General features: G+C 43.0%; 2 protein-coding genes across 2 annotated transcripts in view; one reads left to right on the top strand and one right to left on the bottom strand.

The window, feature by feature from the left end:
• The window catches only part of supt3h (SPT3 homolog, SAGA and STAGA complex component), a 16,954-nt gene extending 14,643 nt beyond the window's left edge, over positions 1-2,311 (top strand). Inside the window, exon 12 of the mRNA XM_061911391.1 lies at positions 921-2,311. Coding sequence (XP_061767375.1) covers positions 921-962 — 42 coding nt within the window. The 3' untranslated portion in view covers positions 963-2,311. The remainder of the gene's footprint in view (positions 1-920) is intronic.
• On the bottom strand, positions 991-26,100 carry cdc5l (CDC5 cell division cycle 5-like (S. pombe)). The gene is made up of 19 exons (XM_061911386.1): positions 25,889-26,100; positions 23,017-23,120; positions 22,773-22,934; positions 22,565-22,692; positions 17,781-17,880; positions 17,578-17,704; positions 15,979-16,070; positions 15,739-15,883; positions 13,940-14,131; positions 11,640-11,788; positions 11,405-11,576; positions 11,173-11,337; positions 8,101-8,181; positions 7,775-8,026; positions 3,405-3,512; positions 3,242-3,331; positions 3,043-3,174; positions 1,287-1,367; positions 991-1,224 (listed from the first exon to the last, which is right to left on the bottom strand). The coding sequence occupies exons 1-19, from the start codon at positions 25,931-25,933 to the stop codon at positions 1,111-1,113; spliced, it is 2,439 nt and encodes an 812-aa protein (XP_061767370.1). The 5' UTR covers positions 25,934-26,100; the 3' UTR covers positions 991-1,110.

Here is a 26,100-nt window from a genome sequence, read left to right as displayed (position 1 = left end):
GAACTAACATAATACATTACCTGCTGCTGCTACACCACATGACACATCAAGTAACATAATACACTACCTGCTGCTGCTACACCACATGACACATCAAGTAACATAATACACTACCTGCTGCTGCTACACCACATGACACATGAACTAACATAATACACTACTTGCTTCTGCTACACCGCATGACACATGAACTAACATAATACACTACCTGCTGCTGCTACACCACATGATACATGAACTAACATAATACACTACCTGCTGCTGCTACACCACATGACACATTAACATAATACACTACCTGCTGCTGCTACACCACATGACACATGAACATGATACACTACCTGCTGCTGCTACACCACATGACACATGAACTAACAATACACTACTTGCTTCTGCTACACCGCATGACACATGAACCAACATAATACATTACCTGCTGCTGCTACACCACATGACACATCAAGTAACATAATACACTACCTGCTGCTGCTACACCACATGACACATATGAACATGATACATTACCTGCTGCTGCTACACCACATGACACATGAACTAACATAATACACTACTTGCTTCTGCTACACCGCATGACACATGAACTAACATAATACATTACCTGCTGCTGCTACACCACATGATACATGAACTAACATAATACACTACCTGCTGCTGCTACACCACATGATACATGAACTAACATAATACACTACCTGCTGCTGCTGTTACACCACATGATACATGAACTAACATAATACACCTACCTGCTGCTGCTACACCACATGACACATGAACTAACATAATACACCTACCTGCTGCTGCTACACCACGTGACACATGAACTAACATAATACACTACCTGCTGCTGCTACACCACGTGACACATGAACATGATACATTACCTGCTGTCCTTCCAACAGAGTGCCCACAGGAGGAGTGGGATGGTTTTCCTGGCCTGCTGACGCTACCTTCAGACGTCTTCAGTCGTAGTGTTGCTCAAATAAACTTTATTGATCACTAACACACAAACACTTTGACATGACCTCCATCACACGGAGGTGGGACTTGTATGAGAAAAGGACATGATTGGTCACCAGCTCTAGGTGTTCCTCAGCATTTCTGAGCACTGTTAATCAGAGCATCTCGCTCCATGACTATTTCTCCGTATCGCTGTTGGAGTTCTCGTTCTCGTTCCATCTGACGCTCCACATCTTCTCGCAAACCCTTTAAAAAAAATGGTATAATTGACATGCTTTTATTTTGAAGTATTCCAGTTAGTGACTGACCTCAAGTCTTCTGGGAATAGCAAGGTCTTCTTGCTTCTTCAACTGACTGAAGGTCTGCAGCTCTGTGGCTCTCTGCTCCACCTGGTGGACACAACATGATATCACCCACCTCTAATATCAACCACACTACAATCATTACATAATTGGTCAGATTCAGGAAATACTTTTCTGGACACAAAAAGCTAAGTATTTAAAAGAAGTAAATATATATTGTTTAGTTACTTTGTATATTGTATAAATGTGATATGTAAAATATAATAACTACCTCACATTCCCAACTAGGAGGCGCAACTTTTTAGCTATGCTTTAAAACGGTGAAGCTAATTTATGGATTTCTCTTCGCTGACGACCATATTGCAAACAGTTTTGAAAAATAAGCAAAGAGACTGAAATGGTGGTGTGCTAAGGTGTCAACTTCTGGACAAGTTGGTTCACTGCAGTGCCCTTTTTTGAGCTTTCAACTGGAAGTAGAAATGCTGTTTCATTTTCTAGCCATCTCTAGTGTTGCTACTCGTAAGGATTCTTCATTCAAAAAACGTTTGTAAGTTTTACAATACAACTAAAACAATTCTTACTTACTAAACCATCACGTGTGATGTGTGTCTAGGAGTCTTTTCATGCATATTTAGGGACGGCGTGGCGCAGGGGGAGAGTGGCCGTGCGCAACCCGAGGGTCACTGGTTCAAATCCCACCTAGAACCAACCTCGTCACGTCCGTTGTGTCCTGAGCAAGACACTTCACCCTTGCTCCTGATGGGTGCTGGTTGGCGCCTTGCATGGCAGCTCCCTCCATCAGTGTGTGAATGGGTAAATGTGGAAGTAGTGTCAAAGCGCTTTGAGTACCTTGAAGGTAGAAAAGCGCTATACAAGTACAACCCATTTATCATTTATATTTGTATGTGCTATTGTATTGTAATCAAGCTAGCGGCATTAGCTAACAGGTTTACAAGTGTCTGTGTTAATATTATCTTACGATGGCATCCTTTTTGTATTGTTTCATTAAATCACCAAAACTTCACAGTGGAGTTATTGAGTCTGTTTAACTGATTGAAGAGCTCGCTTGCGCAACTCGTGGGTCCATGACTTCTGTTTTGTTTGATCAGCAGTTTTACTGCCTTGTTACAGCCAATGTTTGGAAACATTTAGGGTATATAAATAAACATTTACAGAATATTCCTGTGTAAATTAGTCATTTCACAACGTATATATCTGTGACTTATAGTCCAGTGCAGCTAATATATGGAAAAATTATGTTATTTCTTAAATGTAGTCTATATCACGGTGGGTAAACAAGGTGGTGATTCCAGTGTCACATACCATCTTTCCTTGAATTGCCGCAGGGCATATAGTATGCGCCTGCCTTGAATTACTGCCGGGTCAAACTTGCTTCCCAAAATAATTAGCGCATGCTTAGTATTACCGCTTGGTCAAACACGTGACGTCACGAGTGACACTTCCCCTGTCATCATTTTCAAAATGAAGGAGGCTGATTTCAATACCGGTAGTTTGAAATTGCATAAAGGAAAGAAGATTAAGAACTATTCAGTCGGATTTAAGGTCCAAGCTTACATCACACTCAAATTTTTACTGCATTCCTTTGGTAAGTGCCGGAGCGAGAAGAGGTTTTAAAATAACTAGCGCATGCTTACTTTTACCGCATGCCTTTGGTAAGCGCAGCAGTGAGAAGAGGTTTTAAATTAATTAGCGCCCCGGCGGCAATACAGTAATCACATGTGCGTAGTATCAAATGACTTACTTGGTCCCACAGTTCATTGTGCTGCTTGAGGAGACCCAGCGCTCGGGACTGGAAACCTCCCAGCAGGATTTTGAGTTTCTTCTCCAGTTTGGCGGCTTTGCGCGCCTCGGCGGTCATGTGACCCCGGTTTACCTGCAGAGGAGGAAAATGCAAGGTCAGCGTTCCCTGCCTCAATAAACGCAGTCTTGTGTTCTCTTACGTCTAATTTCTTCTCCAAGCTCTCAACACGATCCTTCTTGGACGCCAGGTTGGCTCGGGTGTATCGGTTTTGTCCGGGCAGGTACAACACCTGCACACCATGACACAGGTGTGTCTGTTTTCTTCCACTGCTTGTGTGTGTGTGTGTGTGTGTGTGTGCTCACCTGGCCGTAGCATTCCTCCCACACCTGACAGTAGGCCTCCATGCTGAGGTCACCATGACCCATGCCCACCTTCACCACCTCCATCTCTGCTGCCAGTACAGCCTTGGCCTGTCAATCAACATCAACTATTATTATTTTGACAGCAGGGGCCAGATGGTCATCACCATGGAACATGTTTGGATGATTACAACTTTTACCGATGGAGAAGATGTAAGTGTTGACTCTTGGAACGTCAGACAAATGTAAAAATGCGCAAGATTTTTCTGTCAAAATTTAAAGAAATAATACATTTAAAAAGTCCAAAATATTATTTTTCATTTCCATCCTTTCACAGGCCACATTAATAACCAGGTGGAATACTTAAAAAGATGTGGCCACATTAAAAGGACATGCTGGACAACATTGAATGATGTGGCACACCACATACATACAACACATTAAACAATGTTGCAGGCCACTTTAAATGAAATTGCTGCCCAAAATAAAATGACGTGACACAATACATTATTAACAGGGAACATTTAAGTGTGATGGGCCACATTACAATGTGACAGGCAGTATTGGAATGATGCGATAGGGAACATTAAAATTATGTAACGGGCCACTATAACGTGACAGGGAACATGAAAAAGGTTGTGAAAGGTCACTATATAAGATGTGACGTGGAACATTAAAATGATGCGACAGGCCAAAATAAATGTGACAGGGAACATTAAAGTGATCTGAAGGGCCACAATAAATGTGACGGGGAACATTAAAATTATGTGAAAGGCCAGAATAAATTATGAGACGTGGAACATTAAAATGATGCGAGAGGCCAAAATAAATGTGACAGGGAACATTAAAGTGATCTGAAGGGCCACAATAAATGATGTGACGGGGAATATTAAAATTATGTGAAAGGCCACAACAAATGTGACAAGGAACATTAAAATGATGCGACGGGTCACAATAAATGTGACAGGGAACATTAGAATGATGTGACGGGCCACAATAAATGTGACAGGGAACATTAAAATGATGCAACGGGCCACAATAAATGTGACAGGGAACATTAAAATGATGCGACGAGCCATGATAAATGATGTGACAGGGAACATTAAAATGATGTGAAGGGCCACGATAAGAGAAGTGACAGGGAACACTAAAATGATGCAACGGGCCACGATAAATGTGACAGGGAACATTAAAATGATGTGAAAGGCTGTCGTGGTGGTTTGTGCAGCCATTTTAGACACCAGTGATTTAGGGCTATATAAGTAAACATTGATTGATTGATATAAGATGTGACGTGGAACATTAAAATGATGCGAGAGGCCAAAATAAATGTGACAGGGAACATTAAAGTGATCTGAAGGGCCACAATAAATGTGACGGGGAACATTAAAATTATGTGAAAGGCCAGAATAAATGATGTGACGTGGAACATTAAAATGATGCGACAGGCCAAAATAAATGTGACAGGGAACATTAAAGTGATCTGAAGGGCCACTATAAATGATGTGACGGGGAACATTAAAATTATGTGAAAGGCCACAACAAATGTGACAAGGAACATTAAAATGATGCGACGGGCCACAATAAATGTGACAGGGAACATTAGAATGAAGTGACGGGCCACAATAAATGTGACAGGGAACATTAAAATGATGCAACGGGCCACAATAAATGTGACAGGGAACATTAAAATGATGCGACGAGCCAAGATAAATGATGTGACAGGGAACATTAAAATGATGTGAAGGGCCACGATAAGAGATGTGACAGGGAACACTAAAATGATGCAACGGGCCACAATAAATGTGACAGGGAACATTAAAATGATGCGACGAGCCAAGATAAATGATGTGACAGGGAACATTAAAATGATGTGAAGGGCCACGATAAGAGATGTGACAGGGAACACTAAAATGATGCAACGGGCCACAATAAATGTGACAGGGAACATTAAAATGATGTGAAAGGCTGTCGTGGTGGTTTGTGCAGCCCTTTGAGACACCAGTGATTTAGGGCTATATAAGTAAACATTGATTGATTGATTGATTGATATAAGATGTGACGTGGAACATTAAAATGATGCGACGAGCCAAGATAAATGATGTGACAGGGAACATTAAAATGATGTGAAGGGCCACGATAAGAGATGTGACAGGGAACACTAAAATGATGCAACGGGCCACAATAAATGTGACAGGGAACATTAAAATGATGTGAAAGGCTGTCGTGGTGGTTTGTGCAGCCCTTTGAGACACCAGTGATTTAGGGCTATATAAGTAAACATTGATTGATTGATTGATTGATATAAGATGTGACGTGGAACATTAAAATGATGCGAGAGGCCAAAATAAATGTGACAGGGAACATTAAAGTGATCTGAAGGGCCACAATAAATGTGACGGGGAACATTAAAATTATGTGAAAGGCCAGGATAAATGATGTGACGTGGAACATTAAAATGATGCGACAGGCCAAAATAAATGTGACAGGGAACATTAAAGTGATCTGAAGGGCCACAATAAATGATGTGACGGGGAACATTAAAATTATGTGAAAGGCCACAACAAATGTGACAAGGAACATTAAAATGAAGCGACGGGCCACAATAAATGTGACAGGGAACATTAGAATGATGCGACGGGCCACAATAAATGTGACAGGGAACATTAAAATGATGCAACGGGCCACAATAAATGTGACAGGGAACATTAAAATGATGCGACGAGCCATGATAAATGATGTGACAGGGAACATTAAAATGATGTGAAGGGCCACGATAAGAGATGTGACAGGGAACACTAAAATGATGCAACGGGCCACAATAAATGTGACAGGGAACATTAAAATGATGTGAAAGGCTGTCGTGGTGGTTTGTGCAGCCATTTGAGACACCAGTGATTTAGGGATATATAAGTAAACATTGATTGATTGATATAAGATGTGACGTGGAACATTAAAATGATGCAACGGGCCACAATAAATGTGACAGGGAACATTAAAATGATGCGACGAGCCATGATAAATGATGTGACAGGGAACTTAAAATGATGTGAAGGGCCACGATAAGAGATGTGACAGGGAACACTAAAATGATGCAACGGGCCACAATAAATGTGACAGGGAACATTAGAATGATGCGACGGGCCACAATAAATGTGACAGGGAACATTAAAATGATGCGACGAGCCATGATAAATGATGTGACAGGGAACTTAAAATGATGTGAAGGGCCACGATAAGAGATGTGACAAGGAACACTAAAATGATGCAACGGGCCACAATAAATGTGACAGGGAACATTAGAATGATGCGACGGGCCACAATAAATGTGACAGGGAACATTAAAATGATGCAACGGGCCACGATAAATGTGACAGGGAACATTAAAATGATGCGACGAGCCATGATAAATGATGTGACAGGGAACCTAAAATGATGTGAAGGGCCACGATAAGAGATGTGACAGGGAACACTAAAATGATGCAACGGGCCACAATAAATGTGACAGGGAACATTAGAATGATGCGACGGGCCACGATAAATGTGACAGGGAACATTAAAATGATGCAACGGGCCACAATAAATGTGACGGGGAATATTAAAATGATGCGACGAGCCATGATAAATGATGTGACAGGGAACTTAAAATGATGTGAAGGGCCACGATAAGAGATGTGACAGGGAACACTAAAATGATGCAACGGGCCACAATAAATGTGACAGGGAACATTAAAATGATGTGAAAGGCCGCGATAAATGATGTGACGTGGTACATTAAAATGATGCAACGGGCCACGATAAATGTGATAGGGAACATTAAAATGATGCGACGGGCCAAAATAAATGTGACAGGGAATATTAAAGTGATCTGAAGGGCCACGATAAACGATGTGACAGGGAACTTTAAAATGATGCGACGGGCCACAATAAATGTTACAGGGAACATTAAAATGATGCGACGGGCCACAATAAATGTGACATGAAACATTAAAGTGAGCTGAAGGGCCACGATAATTGTGACAGGGAACATTAACATGATGTGAAAGGCCACTATAAATGATGTGACGTGGTACATTAAAATTATGTGACGGGCCACAATTATTGTGACAGCGAACATTAACATGATGTATAGGGCTACAATAAATGATTTGACAGGGAACTTTAAAATGATGCGACGGGCCACAATAAATGTGACAGGGAACATTAAAATGATGCGACGGGCCACGATAAATGTGACAGGGAACATTAAAATGATGCGACGGGCCACGATAAATGTGACAGAACATTAAAATGATGCGAAGGGCCACTATAAATGATGTAAAGGGCCAATTTAAATGGGCGGTGAGCTTGACAGCAGTGTTTGAAAGCGTCACCTTGTCTATGTCCTCGGTGCTGACAGGCTGGTACTTGTGAGAGTCCAGGTAGGCGATGTGCAGCGCGTTGTTGGATGTGGAGGCGGGGCCTCGGGTCTTGGCGCGCTGCAGCTGGCTGACGGTGTTGGCAGACGGGTGGTGCAGACAGTCAAAGTGCATCATGGTGATCATTTCCTGCTTGATCAGCTCTTCCGCCATCTGCAGGCTGGACAGCGGCTCCATGGAGGACGGCCGCAGGACGGTCTCGTTCACCTGCACACAGGTGACACTTGTAGGCTCCTTGAGGTGTAGGTGTGTGTGTGTGTGTGTGTGTGTGTGTGTGTTACCTCTGTGGGTCTGGGGAGGTTCCTCTGCACTGTTGTGTGTCGCAGCTTCAGCTCCTTCTCCCTCTCTGCATCTCGAAGGGCCTGACAAACATCATACACCTTTCACCACCTTTTGCATTCACAACAAAGTGTGGCCCTCAGATCATTGTGCAGCAGTACGTTGCCATAGTAACACCACCAAAACTACAAGAACAAACAGGTGCAAAGTTACAATGTCAACTCTATTTGGTACAAAGCTGCCGTGCAGGATTTTTTTCCTGCAAAACTTAGACAATCTTTCCACAAGGGAAATTGTTCGTTTCTCAAAAAAACAAACAATGAATCAAAACTTTGAGGGAAAATATTGCATATTTTGTATGTTTGCCATAAAGGAATGACAAAAAAAATTTAATTGATGTATAGATCTGAAGTTGTTCCAGAGATTTAAAGGTTGAAAGTAAAAAAATCAAATACTGCATGACTTATAATTTATATTTTATAATTGGGGCCCTGGTCTCATTGCTCAAACAATAATAAAGAATGAAAATCAATGTTATGAAGTATTGATCTATTTAAGGCTCAATACTTCACATTAAATATTCCACTCTGAGTTTTTTGTTGGGTGAAATATTGCATAATTCTGTGTTTTTGTTAGGACAAAAAAAAAAAGGATTTTCTTTAACCAACAGGGAATAAAAATGCACATTTTATCAATCTGAGGTTGATGTAAAGATTTAGGCGTCAAAAAAAGAATACCTATTTTTAACATATGTCTGAGTGAGACCCTTCTAGGTGTGTATATAATATATACACATGTACATACAGCATATATGTATTTATTTATATTGTATTGGTTTTGAAAATGAGTTTGCCCCCCCCCTGCTTCAGATCAATGTGACAAAATGTTCTACATCAGTGGTCCCCAACCACCAGTCCAGGGACCAGTACCGGTCCGTGACGCATTTGCTGCCAGGCCGCACAGAAACAATAATTAATTTAGAGACTACCGCATTTTCTCTGACTTAACTTTGTCCTGTCCCACTTACCAATGATCTTGTTAATGCTCTGTAATAGTACATGGGACAGTGCACACGAATTGACATATAAAATGTTAATGTGCCAGATTTTTATGCTAATTTATTTTGCTCTTTTTATCTGCCACACGTAGAAAGCCGGTCCGTGAAAATAAAGGCTACATTAAACCAGTCCCTGGTGGGAAAAAGATTGGGGAACCTGTGTGACATGACACTAACAATTCACACGCCGCCAGCAGAGGGAGCCATTCATGATTTTTCTACCTTTTTAGTGGTTGTACTTTCCATTTCTGGCTGCAATGTTGACAGCAACAACGTGACAGTTGACAAAATTACTACTTCACTTTGTCACACAAAGTATGTGAGTGTGTGTGTGCCTGTATTTGTGTATGTGTGTGTGTGCCTGTTTGTGTGTGTGTGCCTTTATGTAAGCGTGTGTGTGTGTGTGTGTGTGTGCTTGTTTGTGTGTGTGTGTGTGTGCCTTTATGTAAGCGTGTGTGCCTGAATGCGTGTGTGTGTGTGCGTACCTGTATGTAAGTGTGTGCGTGTGTGTGTGCTGCTGTATGTGTGTCTGTGTGTGTGTGTGTGTGTGCCTGTATGTGTGCGTGTGTGTATATGTGTGCGTACCTGTATGTGTGTGCATGCCTGTATGTGTGTGTGTGTGCATGCCTGTATGTGTGCGTACCTGTATGTAAGTGTGTGTGTGAGTGTGTGTGCCTGAATTTGTGTGCGTGCCCCTGTATGTGTGTGAGTGTGTGCCTGAAATTGTGCGTGCGCCGGTGTGTCTGTGTGTGCCTGTATGTGTGTGTGACTGAATTTGTGTGTGTGTGTGTGTGTGTGCCTGAATGTGTGTGCGAGTGTGTGTGTGTGTATATGCCTGTATGTGTGTGTGAGCATGTGTGCCTGAATGTGTGTGTGCCTGTATGCGTGTGTGTGAGTGAGTGTGTGTGCCTGTATGTGTGTGAGTGCCTGAATTTGTGCATGCGCCTGTATGTGTGAGTGCCTGAATGTGTGCGTGTGCCTGTATGTGTGAGTGCCTGAATGTGTGAGTGCCTGAATGTGTGTTTGTGCCTGCATGTGTGAGTGCCTGAATGTGTGTGTGTGCATGTATGTGTGAGTGTCTGAATGTGTGTGTGTGCCTGTATGTGTGTGTGTGTGTGTGCCTGTATGTGTGTGTGTGTGTGTGCCTGTATGTGTGAGTGCCTGAATGCGTGCGTTTGCCTGTACGTGTATGTGTGTGCTTGTATGTAAGCGTCTGTGTGTGTGCCTGTATGTGTGTGTGTGCCTGTACGTGTATGTGTGTGCTTGTATGTAAGCGTCTGTGTGTGTGCCTGAATGTGTGAGTGTGTGCCTGTATGTGTGTGTGTGTGTGTGCCTGTATGTGTGAGTGCCTGGATGCGTGCGTGTGCCTGTACGTGTATGTGTGTGCTTGTATGTAAGCGTCTGTGTGTGTGCCTGAATGTGTGAGTGTGTGTGTGTGTGTGCCTGTATGTGTGTGTGTGCCTGTATGTGTGAGTGCCTGAATGCGTGCGTGTGCCTGTACGTGTATGTGTGTGCTTGTATGTAAGCGTCTGTGTGTGTGCCTGTATGTGTGTGTGTGTGTGCCTGTACGTGTATGTGTGTCCCTGAATGTGTGTGTGTGTGTGTGTGTGTGTGTGTGTGTGTGTGTGTGTGTGTGCGCCTGAATTTGTGCGTGTGTGCCTGTATGTGTGAGTGTGTGTGCACCTGTATGTGTGTGTGAGTGCGTGTGCCTAAATGCGTGTGTGTACCTGTATGTAAGCGTGTGTGCACCTGTATGTGTGTGAACCTGAATTGGTGTGTGTGTGTGTGTGCCTGTATGTGTGCGAGTGTGTGTGCGTGCGCCTGAATGTGTGTGTGCCTGAATGTGTGTGGGAGTGCCTGAATGAGTGTGTGTACCTGTATGTAAGCGTGTGTCCACCTGTATGTGTGTGTGAGTGTGTGTACCTGAATTTGTGTGTGTGCTTGTATGTGTATGTGTGTGTGTGTGCGCCTGCATGTGTGTGTGCCTGTATGTGTGTGAATGTATGTGAGCGACTACCTGCTTGCGTAACTCCACTTCAGAGGCGTCATCGACAAAGCCGACCTCCATCTCAGTTTCTTCCAGTTCCTTCTCGGCATTCTCGGGCAGGACGATTTCAAAGTCGTTTTTGGGCACAGGAAGTGACATCAGACCTTGCCTGAGCTGCTGCAGACTCTCGCGTTGCTGCAGTGGATTAAGAAGCAGGAGTAAGCGGTCATGGTTTTCACGCCTCACGTGCACGTCTGCTCACCACTTGTTTGGCGTACGACGGGTCGGCCAGCTGCTCCTCGCTGTTGATGTTCAACTTGTCCCTCAGTGGCGTCCGGCCCGGGGTCAGACCCGGGGTGGCCGCCCCACGAGGGGTCAGTGCTCCTCCCGACTGGGGGGTCATGGCCTCTGACCCTTGACCGTGCCCGGGAGTTCTGTAAAGGACGCGCACACCTCAGACATGCTTGTACGGACGCCGCGTGTTTGCAGCACATTACCTGAAGGGTGTGCCCAGCACGGTGTTGGGCGTCTGCACCTGCTGGCGCTGAGGCGTCACGCCGCTAAAGTCGCTCTCGTTCAGCGGCGTGTTGAGGCCGCCCTTCAGGGGCGTGTCGATGTTGGTCAGAGCCATCAGATTTTGAGCTTCCTGCAAAATACACAGAACAATACCGAGTTGATTAGTGTGCACATAATACGTGTGTATATAAGAAGTATTTAATATATAAGTAAGTATACACAGTGTATATCAGTATATATATATATATATATATACTGTAATAAGTATTGGAAAAAGTATGTATTTTACCATGCCTGCGCCCAAAAATAAGATGTGGCTTATTTATCCATAACTGAGACTGCGCCTTTTAATACGGTGTGTGTGCCCTCTGGTCGCCAAAATACAGTATATAAATGAATAAATATTTACTAAGTGTGTATGTAAGTATATATTAAGTGTGTAAATAATAAGTGTGTGAATATATAAGTATACAAGTGTGTGTGTATATATATATATATATATATATATATATATATATATATATATATATATATATATATATATATATATATATATATATATATATATTTATGTGTATAATTATTGAATATGTATGCAGATAATTGTTTAGTAAGTATTAGAGGTGTAACGGTACACAAAAATTTAGGTTTGGTACGTACCTCAGTTTAGAGGTCATGGTTCGGTTAATTTTCAGTACAGTAAGAAAACTACAAAATGTAAATTTTTTGTGTTATTTATTTTCCAAATGTGTAAAAAAAAAAAAAATGGCATAACATACATATACACACAGGGTCCATTGCCAGGGTTAATGTGGTCAACATGTATAAAATAAAAACTAAATAAAATAAGGCTCAGAATGGTTTCTTAACAAAACCTTTCTACGTATAAAGTGTTTTTTTTGATTGATTGAGATTGTTATTAGCCTGGCTAACTTGGCAGTAAGAGGATATATGGCCTCATTGTTCTTCCACCATAGAAGTGGGTCAAAAGCTACTTTTTAATACAATATGGACTTAAATCTGCTGCTATAAAAACATTTGTTATTGCTTTAGCCCTGCCTGACTCGCCGAGGAGGGGCTGCTTGAATGCAGTGGTGGCGCTTCAAATGGGTTAGCATGTGTTATGAGAGTAACGTATGTGTGTGTGGCCCTTTAATATGTGACAGCATGTGACGTCAGTGAGTGTGTGGGCGAGCGAGGTGAGGGAGCTCAGCACAAGTGCGCAAGTGGCTAGTGTTTTGTTGGATTGGCTGTGTGCAAAACCTCAAAGCCATGATTTGCAACTAATCGCCGGACTCTTCATTTACCCTGGAGTCCGTAGCTGTGGAGACCCACTGCCGGGTAGAGTGAAGGGTGTTGCCCCCGAGAATCCATCAGCCCTGGAGGAGTGTCTCCCCTGTGCTGCTCGACTACGGTCTGGGAGCCGGAAGAAGGAAAGGTGCAACACATGTTTTACGTGTTGTCAGAAGCAGCTGCTGAACAATATCGGCAAACCTCCGTCCTCCATTGTTGTATCGCGCAGCCAAAGTGTTCCCAAACGGGAGATGTTAACGAGGCAGGAGAGTCTTCCAGCTCTGGCTTTTAAATTTTGTCCTAGCCCGGTCGCTGCTAGCATGTGTACTCGTTCGGTACACTTCCAAACCGAACCGAAACCACCGTACCGAAATGGTTCAATACAAAATAACCGTACCGTTACACACCTAGTAAGTATGTATATAAGTAAATGTATAGTATTTAACAAGTATGTGTATGTACATAAGCAAATATATAGTAAGTATTTAATAAGCATGTATATAGGCAAGTATAGAATATGTATATAATTGTGTATATAAAAAGTACAAATTGTATATAAGTTTACAAGAATATGTATAAGGAAGTATGTGTGTATCTACGTACACACAGAATATGAATGAGTGTGTCCATTAGGGCAGGACGATGATGGCCAAAATAATCAAGATTATTCATGATGTTTGGTAAAATGCCATCCATTTTCTACCGCTTGTCCCTGTCAGGGTCGCTGGAGCCTATCTCAGCTGCATTCGGGCGGCCATCATGTCATTTTTATTTCAATAGTGTAATAAAAAAGCTTGATATAGGTGTTTAAAAGTATGTACATTAAAGTATGAAAGATTTATTTGTAATGATGCTGGGCAGTAAAAAGTTGAATCCTTGAAAAATGGATTTGATTTTAAAAATTGTAAAAAGAGACTTAGCAACATTCCCATAAGTCCATTTTTGGAATAAAACCTACCTCTCTGATAGGATGGAACATAAGTCTTACCTGCAGTATTCTGTCCTGGGCAGCAGGGGTGCGAGGTGTGCGCAGGCCGGTCGTCATGTTGTTGGTGATGCTGTACTCCGACAGCAGGGTGGAGGAGGCGGAGTTTGCGCCTTCACTCTCCTCTGCGGCTTGGCGGGCGACCTCACTGGCCACGCCCATTTTCACCACTTCCTCCAGCTCAGCATCGCTAATCTGCGAGGACGGTTCAGTCGTCATGTTCAGTCGTCATGATCAGATCACTAGACTACATCACTAGACCACTTTACTAAACTAGATTACTAAACTATATCAGTAGATCACTAGACTAGACTATTAGACAAAATCTGTAAACTGGATCACTAGACTCCATCGTTAGACTGGTTCAATAGATCGCTAGACTCGATCATTAGATTCGATCACTATACACTGTCATTAGACTAGATTACTAGACTATGTCATTAAACTAGATCACAATACTGGATTTATAGACTCCATCAGTCAGCTAGATCACTGTACTAGATTACTAGACTATATTGGTAGACTGGATCCCTAGACTAAGTCACAGTCAACTAGCTCACTAGACTGGTACACAGGACTGGATCCGTAGACTAGATCACTAGACTGAATCGGTAGACTGGATGACTACAGTAGATCAGTAGACTGAATCGCTAGGCTGAAACACTAGACTAGGCTGGTAGACTGGATTTCTAGATGAAGTCACAGTAGACTAGATTACTAGACTAGGTTGGTACATTTGATCACTAGACTACATCACTATACTATATTGGTAGATTGAGTCCCTAGACTAAGTCACAGTCAACTATATCACTAGACAGGTACACTGGACCGGATCAGTAGACTAGATCACTAGACTGAATCAGTAGACTGGATGACCACAGTAGATCAGTAAACTGGATCGTTAGGCTGAAACACTAGACTAGGTTGGTAGACAGGATTTGTAGACTAAGTCACAGTAGACTAGATTACTAGACTAGGTCGGTAGATTGGATCACTAGACTAGATCCCTATAATATATTGGTAGACTGGATCCCTAGACTAAGTCACAGTCAACTAGATCACTAGACTGGTACACAGGACTGGATCTGTAGACTAGATCACTAGACTGAATGACTACAGTAGATCACTAAACTGGATCGTTAGGCTGAAACACTAGACTAGGTTGGTAGACAGGATTTCTAGAATAAGTCACAGTAGACTAGATTACTAGACCAGGTCGGTAGATTGGATTACTAGACTAGATCCCTATACTAAGTCCCAGTCAACTAGATCACTAGACTGGTACACTGGACTGGATCAGTAGACCTGATCAATTGACTAGATCGCTAGACTGGATTACTAGAGTAGATCAGTAGACTGGATTACTACAGTAGATCAGTAGACTGGATCACTGGGCTGAAACACTACACTAGGTTGGTAGACTGGATTTCTAGACTAAGTCACAGTAGACAATCACTAAACTGGTACACTGGACTGGATTAGCAGACTGGGTCACTAGACTTGATCAATAGACTGGATCACTAGAGTCAATCACTACAGTAGATCAGTAGACTGGATCACTAGATTAGATTAGTAGACTGGATCACCAGACTAAATCAGTACACTGAATCACTAGACTAAATCAATAGACTGGATCACTAGACTAAATCAGTAGAGTGGATCACTAGACTAAATCAGTAGACTGGATCACTAGACGAAATCAGTAGAGTGGATCACTAGACTAAATCAGTAGACTGGATCACTAGGCTAGATAAATAGACTATATCAGTATGTTGAAAAGGTAGTCAAACATCCTTGGTTACCTGCGGCGCAGGAAGGACCAGTTTGGATCGCTTCTTCGTGAACTCGGCAACGCCGCTGGTCTGCAGGATGGCGGAGGGCAGGTCGCTTTCTTTCTTTTTCTTGATCTTCTGCTTGTCTTTCTTGCGCTCTCTGTCCTCGCGCTCGCTGTAAAAAACCAAAACCAAAATACAACAGGACCAGTTAGAGGACGCATGTTGGAAAGTGAGGTTCTGTGTGGTGCCGCGTGTCATGTGACTGACTTGCGCAACTCCCCATCCAAGTGCTGCTGTCTGAGGCGCTTGAAGTTTGGTCCTTGAGGATCATAAACTTCCATGCTGGTGTCAAAGAAACCCTGAAAGGCAACACAACAAAATATATAATAATGACCATCGTCAAACGCTGAAGATTAAATAACTAGAAAATAAGGAGGAAGATTTAATAAAGTTTAAAATATAATTATGGTAATAAAATAATAATTCTAAAATGGTGATAAAATTAAAATTCTAAAAATATGATAAAACATTAATTATACAAATAATAATTATGAAAATAAGGATAAACAATAATTGCAGAAAACATACAAAACATTTCAAAATGGTGATAAAATAATCATTTCAAATGATTACAAAATAATAAGACTAATTTTAAGGATAAAATAAACAAATGATAAAAAACAATATTATAAATATATGTACATATCAATCATTAATAATATATTTTAGATTAAATATTTTGTTGATTATTTATATAATTATTATTACATTGTTTTAACAGAAAATCTTACAATACATTAAACAAATGTTTCTTATTGCACATTAAGAATAATTTTATAAAGTTAAAACAGAAATCAAAATGCATTAAACACATTGGGCTTTTCTTGTTGCACTTAATGAACAATTTTCCAAATTACATATAGTCTGCCATAATCAAAGATTTGGTTAGAATAGAATAAAAAGCATTATAGACATTATATTAAATGATTCATGACTTATGGTTGCCACTCCTGGTCTGTGCTTTAAGAAAAATACACTTGTTAGTAAATACTAAAAAGTAGCGTGTTTGCGAGAATGTCTGCGTGTTGGCTGAGTGAGTGAGTTGGTGAGTAAAAGAGAGATAGGTAGCGCTCGCATTGTGCAATAGAGTCATGAATGAGTCTGGTTGTGTCCTGCCAAACTAGTAATAAAGCGATCGTCACGACTCGGCGGCCTCGTCGGTCTGACCCGAAAGCGAAGCTTAGCAGATCCATTGCCAGGTAAAGTGAAGGGTGGTATCTCCAACGAAAACATCGACCCTGATATTAATCTAATAAATATTTATAAATTAAAATAATTATAATAACATTTTACAAATAATGATGAACAATTTTGATGGTAATAATGATAAAATAACATAGATAATGTAATTAGAATAATGACTAATAATTACAAAAATAGGTGTACCGATAATGATAATTCTATTAAAAAAAATGCTCAATGAATAATACTCCGTCCATTCATCCACTTTCTACCGCTTGTCCCTTTCGGGGTCGCGGGGGGTATTGGAGCCTATGTCAGTATAACAATAAAAAATAATACAAAAGATTATAATACAACAATAAGGCTACCAATGATGACAAACATAAAAATAGATATTGTATCAAAAATATTATCAAATATAATGAAAATGAACTAGATTAATAATGATAATAATAATAATAAAGATACAAAAACTCCCATTTTTTTACAGTGCTAAGCGTCATGGGTAAACTGGAACCTATCCCGAGTGACTTCGAGCAGAAAGTGGGCTACACTCTGGACTGGTCACCAGCTAATGGCAGGACCATAGCAATAACAATAACAATACCAAGAATGATTACTGACTTGAGCAGGTTTCTTTTCAAAGGGTATTTCGGCGTTGTAATCCACGCCTCTCTTCTTCTTCCTCTTCTTGGAAAGATGGATTCCAGCTGCTCTCAGTTCTCTACGCTTCTGCAGCGCCGCCAAACGCCTGCGACACAGAAGTAGAAGTGGAATAAACATCCGCGCTTCAATGGTGAACAATGGAGGAATGAGAAGAAGGTGACCTGGCTTCTTCCAGCTGTTTCTCTCTGGCCTTCCTCTTGGCCTTCTTGCCCTGCGTGTTGGCCAGTCGAGCTCGCGCCTCAGACAGCATCTCCAGCTCATCTGAACACATTCACTTAATTTTATGACAACATAAACACTGAAATGACTTTCCAGATCACCACAAGTTGACAAAAAGGTTCTTCACTGTGGCTGAATATCATGGCTATTTTCCCAAATTGTTGAGATTTTTATAAGGTGGTAACCCGATCAATCGCCATTTGAGTCGATGTACTTTTAAAAATGTCAACTTGTCTTCAATCTGTTAGAAAATTCTACTGTATTTTGATTTTCTCTTCACCTTAAACAACTTTGGACAGTTGCAATGAGGGATGTACCAATCAGGTTTTATGCGTCCAGTTCCAATAGCAATCATCCAAGAATCAATCACGTGTCCATTTTTCTATGCATTTATGATGATATTGACAGTGTCACAATATTAAAACAATATTTAAACTAAGTTACAAAAAATTTTTTATCAAAAAAAAAAAAAAGTCAAAAGTACACAATAGGGCTAGACCAGGGGTGTCAAACTCACTTTATCTAGGGGGCGCATGGCGGGAAATCTGTGCACCCGCGGGACGGACTATTAAAATAATGGCATTAAAACTAAAAAAAATAAAGACAACTTCAGATTGTTTTATTTGTCTTACTTTGGCCCAATATGGAACAAACACATTCTGAAAATATTACAACAAAAATAAAGAAAAAAATACTAGCAGCGGTAAAGTTTTGATCCATGAAGGAAAGAAGAAAGTGAATGTTTATAACTGAATACATTTACATACGCATAAAAATGTGTTTTCTTTTGTATTATTTTTTAAAATAAATGAAGTTACATTTATGACAACCTCTTTCCAAAACACAATATAGAATTTTTGATATAACAGGATAATAATGAATACATTTGTAAAAAAAAATTCCAAACGTTACAAAAAAGTGGGACCCCAATAATTTAGTGTGAGACCTCATTTTTATGACTTGATGGGGTCCCTGGGACCCCATTTTGAAGACATTGTTAGCGCCAACACTGATGGAGTATTGGTGCGTGTAAAACAGCAGGTGGCTGTGGCCTGCGAGCCGGGTCTATCCATCCATCATCTTCCGCTTATCCGAGGTCGGGTCACGGGGGCAACAGCCTAAGCAGGGAAACCCAGACTTCCCTCTCCCCAGCCACTTCGTCCAGCTCTTCCCGGGGGATCCCGAGGCGTTCCCAGGCCAGCCGGGAGACATAGTCTTCCCAACGTGTCCTGGGTCTTCCCCGTGGCCTCCTACCGGTTGGACGTGCCCTAAACACCTCCCTAGGGAGGTGTTCGGGTGGCATCCTGACCAGATGCCCGAACCACCTCATCTGGCTCCTCTCGATGTGAAGGAGCAGCGGCTTTACTTTGAGTCCCTCCCGGATGGCAGAGCTTCTCACCCTATCTCTAAGGGAGAGCCCCGCCACACGGCGGAGGAAACTCATTTCGGCCGCTTGTACCCGTGATCTTATCCTTTCGGTCATGACCCAAAGCTCATGACCATAGGTGAGGATGGGAACGTAGATCGACCGGTAAATTGAGAGCTTTGCCTTCCGGCTCAGCTCCTTCTTCACCACAACGGATCGGTACAACGTCCGCATTACTGAAGACGCCGCACCGATCCGCCTGTCGATCTCACGATCCACTCTTCCCTCACTCGTGAACAAGACTCCTGGGTACTTGAACTCCTCCACTTGGGGCAGGGTCTCCTCCCCAACCCGGAGATGGCACTCCACCCTTTTCCGGGCGAGAACCATGGACTCGGACTTGGAGGTGCTGATTCTCATTCCGGTCGCTTCACACTCGGCTGCGAACCGATCCAGCGAGAGCTGAAGATCCCGGTCAGATGAAGCCATCAGGACCACATCATCTGCAAAAAGCAGAGACCTAATCCTGCGGTTACCAAACCGGAACCCCTCAACGCCTTGACTGCGCCTAGAAATTCTGTCCATAAAAGTTATGAACAGAATCGGTGACAAAGGACACCCTTGGCGGAGTCCAACCCTCACTGGAAATGTGTTCGACTTACTGCCGGCAATGCGGACCAAGCTCTGGCACTGATCGTACAGGGAACGGACCGCCACAATAAGACAGTCCGATACCCCATACTCTCTGAGCACTCCCCACAGGACTTCCCGGGGGCCACGGTCGAATGCCTTCTCCAAGTCCACAAAGCACATGTAGACTGGTTGGGCAAACTCCCATGCACCTCAAGAACCCTGCCGAGAGTATAGAACTGGTCCACAGTTCCACGACCAGGACGAAAACCACACTGTTCCTCCTGAATCCGAGGTTCGACTATCCGACGTAGCCTCCTCTCCAGTACACCTGAATAAACCTTACCGGGAAGGCTGAGGAGTGTGATCCCACGATAGTTGGAACACACCCTCCGGTCCCCCTTCTTAAAGAGAGGAACCACCACCCCGGTCTGCCAATCCAGAGGTACCGCCCCCGATGTCCACGCGATGCTGCAAAGTCTTGTCAACCAAGACAGCCCCACAGCATCCAGAGCCTTAAGGAACTCCGGGCGGATCTCGTCCACCCCTGGGGCCTTGCCACCGAGGAGCTTTTTAACTACCTCAGCGACCTCAGCCCCAGAAATAGGAGAGTCCACCACAGATTCCCCAGGCACTGCTTCCTCATAGGAAGACGTGTTGGTGGGATTGAGGAGGTCTTCGAAGTATTCCTTCCACCTATCCACAACATCCGCAGTTGAGGTCAGCAGAACACCATCCGCACCATACACGGTGTTGATAGTGCACTGCTTCCCCTTCCTGAGGCGGCGGACGGTGGTCCAGAATCGCTTCGAAGCCGTCCGGAAGTCGTTTTCCATGGCTTCCCCGAACTCCTCCCATGTCCGAGTTTTTGCCTTCGCGACCGCTGAAGCTGCACACCGCTTGGCCTGTCGGTACCTGTCCACTGCCTCCGGAGTCCTATGAGCCAAAAGGACCCGATAGGACTCCTTCAGCTTGACGGCATCCCTCACCGCTGGTGTCCACCAAGGGGTTTTAGGATTGCCGCCCCGACAGGCACCAACTACCTTGCAGCCACAGCTCCGATCTGCCGCCTCGACAATAGAGGTGCGGAACATGGTCCACTCGGACTCAATGTCCAGCACCTCCCTCGTGACATGTTCAAAGTTCTTCCGGAGGTGGGAATTGAAACTTTGTCTGACAGGAGACTCTGCCAGACATTCCCAGCAGACACTCACAATGCGTTTGGGCCTCCCAGGTCCGTCCGGCATCCTCCCCCACCATCGCAGCCAACTCACCACCAGGTGGTGATCGGTAGAAAGCTCCGCCCCTCTCTTCACCCGAGTGTCCAAAACATGAGGCCGCAAATCCGATGACACAACTACAAAGGGCCGGGTCTAATACTAATCAAATATCATCCCAGGGGGACATAGATAATTCAATCGTGGGCCGGATCTGGCCCGTGGGCCTTGACTTTGACACACCTGGGCTAGACTATATGGCTGAAAACTGTATCACAATAATACATTTATAACAATAATAATAATAAATTTTATTTGTAAAAGCAATTTAGATTGAGCAAACAACCTCAAAGTGCTACGGTGCTTTAAAAAAAATTAAAATAAAAACCAGTACAGCCTAATAGCTAGAACTAGCAGACATACATCTAAAAAAGACTTTTTTAAAAAGAAGGGTTTTTAACCCTTTTTAAAACTCATTCGCAGTCTGTGGTGCCCTCAGGTGGTCAGGGACATCGTTCCACAGACTAGGAGTGGCGGAGAAGAAAGCCCAGTCTCCCATTGTTCAGAGCTTTGTCCTCGGAAATTAGCCTGTCCGGAGCGGAGGTGTCGTGTGGAAGATTTGAGGGTGAGCAGTTATTTGAGCTAAAGGGGGGCATTTCCATGGAAGCACTGGTGAGTTAGTAGGGAGACTTTGTTTTCAATCCTGAGTGGAACAGGGAGCCAGTGAAGGATTTGAGAACTGGAGTGACGTGGTCGCATTTCCGCACTCTCATCAGGATCCAAGCATCACTATTTTGTAAGTACTGCAGCTTCTGGATGTTCTTGCTGGGGATCCCGACAAGAAGTGAGTTGCAGTAGTCTAACGATCGATAATGATAATTATCTATATTTTTTATGACCCATGGAAATAAAGATCATGAGCTTTGGGTTATGACCGAAAGGACAAGATCACAGGTACAAGTGTCCGAAATGAATTTACCTCCGCCGGGTGGCGGGGCTCTCCCTTAGAGATAGGGTGAGAAGCTCTGCCATCCGGGACAAGCTTAAAGCAAAGCGCCTCCTCTTCCACATCGAGAGGAGCCAGATGAGGTGATTGGGACATCTGGGCAGGATGCCACCCGAGCGCCTCCCTAGGCCACGTCCGACCGGTAGGAGGCCACGGGGGAAAGACCCAGGACACGTTGGGAAGACTATGTCTCCCGCCTAGCCTGGGAACGCCTTGGGATCCCCCGGGAAGAGCTGGACGAAGTGGCTGGGTAGAGGAAAGTCTGGGCTTCCCTGCTTAGGCTGCTGCACCCGCGACCCGACCTCGGATAAGCGGAAGAAGATTGATGGATAGAAATGAAGGACCACAAGACGTAAACAGTGTCCCTCACTTTAAATTGTTTTTCACCGTGCAGCTTGTTGTTAGCAGCCAACATCATCAGAATCATGGTGACACACAAGACCACCAGTGGGAAGTCATTCATATTATCCCTTGTCAATCCATAATGCAAAATTCCCTGTTGCTTACCTTCATCCATGTCCACGGGGTCTGGCCTGGCAGGTTTGGTCTCAGGATTAGGGTCGATCTCCCCTGGCTTTAACTTCCTGGGGTCCTCTCCCACTTCCTCCTCGTTGTCTCGTTGAGCCGCTTTGTCGCTACAAGACAAAACCCCAGCCAGGAGGTGACACAGCGGCTCAAGTAGGAAGTGTGGAAGTGTGCTGGTCCAAGAACCTACAGCAGGTATTCATAGTGCTCCAGACACTGGGCGGCGGTGCGTCCAATGATGGGTGCGATGGTTCTCCACTGAGTGGGCATCAGCTTGGCCAGATGGAGCAGCTTCTCCTCCTCCTCTCTGGACCACTCTGTCTTCTTGATGCTTGGGTCCAGCCACTCGTACCTGCGGGCAGACGCCAAGAAGAGAGAGAGCTTTTCAGGGAACATTTCAAAGATGTGAGGAAGAAGAGGGAGCACAAACTCACCATCGTGCCTTGCACTGTTTGGCTGACTTGCGGTGGAGCAAAGAGGCGATTCGGGACCATTGGTTTTTTCCATATTTCATCACCGCTGCTTTGAGGATCTCATCCTGGAGTATGCAAATTAAAACCGTAAATTCCGCACTATAAGCCGCTACTTTCTGAAACCTGTGGCTTACAAAAAACGGTGCAACTAATATGTGAATTTTTCTTGGCTGTCAGCCATATTGCAAAGAGTTTTCATAAAAACCATGCAAAGACACTAATAAGGTGTGTTATTTTTTGTGCTATGGAGCCATCTTTTGGAGGAGTTTGCGTACTTCTGTTTAGAGCAGGGATGTCAAACTCATTTTAGCTCAGGGGCCGCATGGAAGAAAATCTATTCCCAAGTAGGCCGTGATGGTAAAACCATGGCATGATAACTTTAAAATAAAGACAACTTCAGGTTGTTTTACTTTGGCCAAAAATAGAACAAGCACATTATGAAAATCATCCTCATGGACAAAACACTTCAAATGTGCTGAAAACGCTGAGGAAATTGGTGCAGTTTCAAAAACACAATGACCTTAGACCTGGTCTCAGTGTATCTACAAAGTCAGGATTCAACTTTAAGTCACAGTCTTTATGGGATTGAACAAAAACACAACATGGAAACTCTTCTAAGTATCAAATACCTCCTTTGTCATGTCCATGTATCAATCCAGAGCTAACTCAACAAACTCTAAGAAACGCAGGTAAAAACTATTCAAAAGTGTAAAGTTCACTTTTCTCGTGTTTGACAGATATTTTGGGGCAACAAGGGTGCCAAACGACAATGTGTTTGAAGCAGAAGACATAAAACGGCAGATTTGGTTTCACGAGGGTCGGTCACCATGAATTGATTAACGTGATTAAACAAGTTGAAAAACTCATTCGGGTGTTACAGTTTAGTGGTCAATTGTACAGAATATGTACTGTACTATGCAATTTACTAATAAAAGTTTCAATCAATCAAAGAGGAGGAGTCACAGTCCCCCTTTACTGTGTACCTCTTGCTTGGTATAAACCGTTTGCTTGCCTAACAGAATTGCTATTGTGACATCAAGTGGACACATTTAGAACAGCAGTTTCTTTTGTCCCCCCCCCAAAAAAAGCAGCTCACTTTTATAATTGGCAAACTCATTAAGAGGGCCGGATAAAACCTGTACGTTTGACACCCCTGGTTTAGAGCTTTCAACCGGAAGTAGAAGTGCCATCCTAATTAAAGGCCTACTGAAACCCACTACTACCGACCACGCAGTCTGATAGTTTATACATCAATGATGAAATATTAATAACATTGCAACACATGCTAATACAGCCGGTTTAGTTTACTAAAATGCAATTTTAAATTTCCCGCAAGGTATCCTGTTGAAAACGTCGCGGAATGATGACGCTTATGTTGACGCGTGCGCGTGACGTCCCGGGTTGTAGCGGACATATTAGCCCAGCACTACACACGGCTAAAAGTAGTCTCTTTTCATCGCATGATTACACAGTAATTTGGACATCTGTGTTCCTGAATCTTTTGCAATTTGTTCAATTAATAATGGAGACTATAAAGAATAATGCTGTTGGTGGAAAGCGTTGGATTGTAGCTGCCTTTAGCAACCGTAACACAGCCGGTGTTTCTTTGTTCGTTGTGAAGCTTTAACAGAGCAGTCAAGCGAACATGTTTCTCTACCACATGTCAACCAATTGTGACATTAAGTCGGCTCTTACCAGAAACTTGAGTGGATTATGCGACCTCCTCCTGCAGCTGTCAAAAAGGCAGCTGTGACCTTGGCTTCTCTCAGAGACACTGGCGTTCACCGCAGCTCTCCGACTTTCAGGTATGACTTTATAATCTCACTAAAACACTATTAACACAATAAGCAGATATGGGATTTTCCAGAATTATCCAAGTAAATGTGTCTAATAGCCGTCACCTTTTCTTACTTTTTTTTATCAGTGCTTCACTCTAAGTTTCCTCATCCACAAATCTTTCATCCTCGCTCAAATTAATGGGGAAATCGTCGCTTTCTTGGTCCGAATTGCTCTTGCTGCTGGTGGCTATGATTATAAACAACGTGAGGATGTGAAGAGCCCTACAACACGTGACGTCACGCGCACATCAGCTTCTAATTCCAGTACCGGCAAGGCTTTTTTATTATCGATCAAAAGTTGCGAAATTTATCGTCGATGTTCTCTACTAAATCCTTTGAGCAAAAATATGGCAATATCGCGAAATGATCAAGTATGACACAGAATGGACCTGCTATCCCCGTTTAAATAAGAAAATCTCATTTCAGTAGGCCTTTAAGAGTTGGACAATATCGGCAAAAAAGCCATTATCGGACATCTCTATGAAACACAACATTAAAATGTTGTAAAGGAGTAATAAATATTAATGTTGCGACATTTTGATCGGTGGATTTTACAATTTAAAGCATTTTAACCGAATCCATCCATCCCTTTGGGGTCGCTGGTGCCTAGCTCAGCTACAATCGGGCGAAAGTCGGTGTATACCCTGGACAATTCGCGACCTCATCACAGGGCATTTTCACCGGTTTTAATCATTAATTAAAATACATTTATGTCGCTGGAATGGTGTTTAAAATATCTGTCTGATATAATGTCATGTAAATAATTAAATATTTAATAATGACTGGCAAGAAACTTAAGCGCATATTCTGTTTTGTTAGCTGTGACGTACGCTAACATTCAGTAAACATTATATTCCTGAAGTCAAAAACGTCGTCATGGAGGAATAAAAGTGATTATAATGCAGTTAATTACCTAACTTGTAGCCAAAAATGAATAAGTATATACGGCTAGCAGTTAGCATGAAGCTAACCGAGCTAGCCATGCAAAGACGTACCTCCGTGTTGCGCCAGACGCCTCCTTTTATCATGATTCGCGGCATCTTGGCAGCTTTTTGGTGTTGCTTTCTTCAACACGAATTAACAAAAAAAAAACAGTAAAAATGAAGGAAAGGGGATGAAATAATTGACACGGCGATGGAAGACGGAGACGCAAAAGACAGCGTGAATGCGTTTGGAGTTATTTTTCTTCTTTGTCTTCAACAGGACG

This window comes from Nerophis ophidion, linkage group LG09 (genome assembly GCF_033978795.1).
Source record: "Nerophis ophidion isolate RoL-2023_Sa linkage group LG09, RoL_Noph_v1.0, whole genome shotgun sequence".
Lineage (NCBI taxonomy): Eukaryota > Metazoa > Chordata > Actinopteri > Syngnathiformes > Syngnathidae > Nerophis > Nerophis ophidion.
This window is presented reverse-complemented; position numbering and strand designations above follow the sequence as displayed.

Coding starts and splice junctions, on each gene's coding strand:
- cdc5l (XM_061911386.1), bottom strand. CDS start 25,933: ATGCCGCGAATCATGATAAAAGGAGGCGTCTGGCGCAACACGGAG. Junction 11,338..11,404: donor CGTCGTACGCCAAACAAGTG/GTGAGCAGACGT, acceptor AATCCACTGCAG/CAACGCGAGAGTCTGCAGCA. Junction 1,368..3,042: donor ACAATGAACTGTGGGACCAA/GTAAGTCATTTG, acceptor TGTGTCCACCAG/GTGGAGCAGAGAGCCACAGA.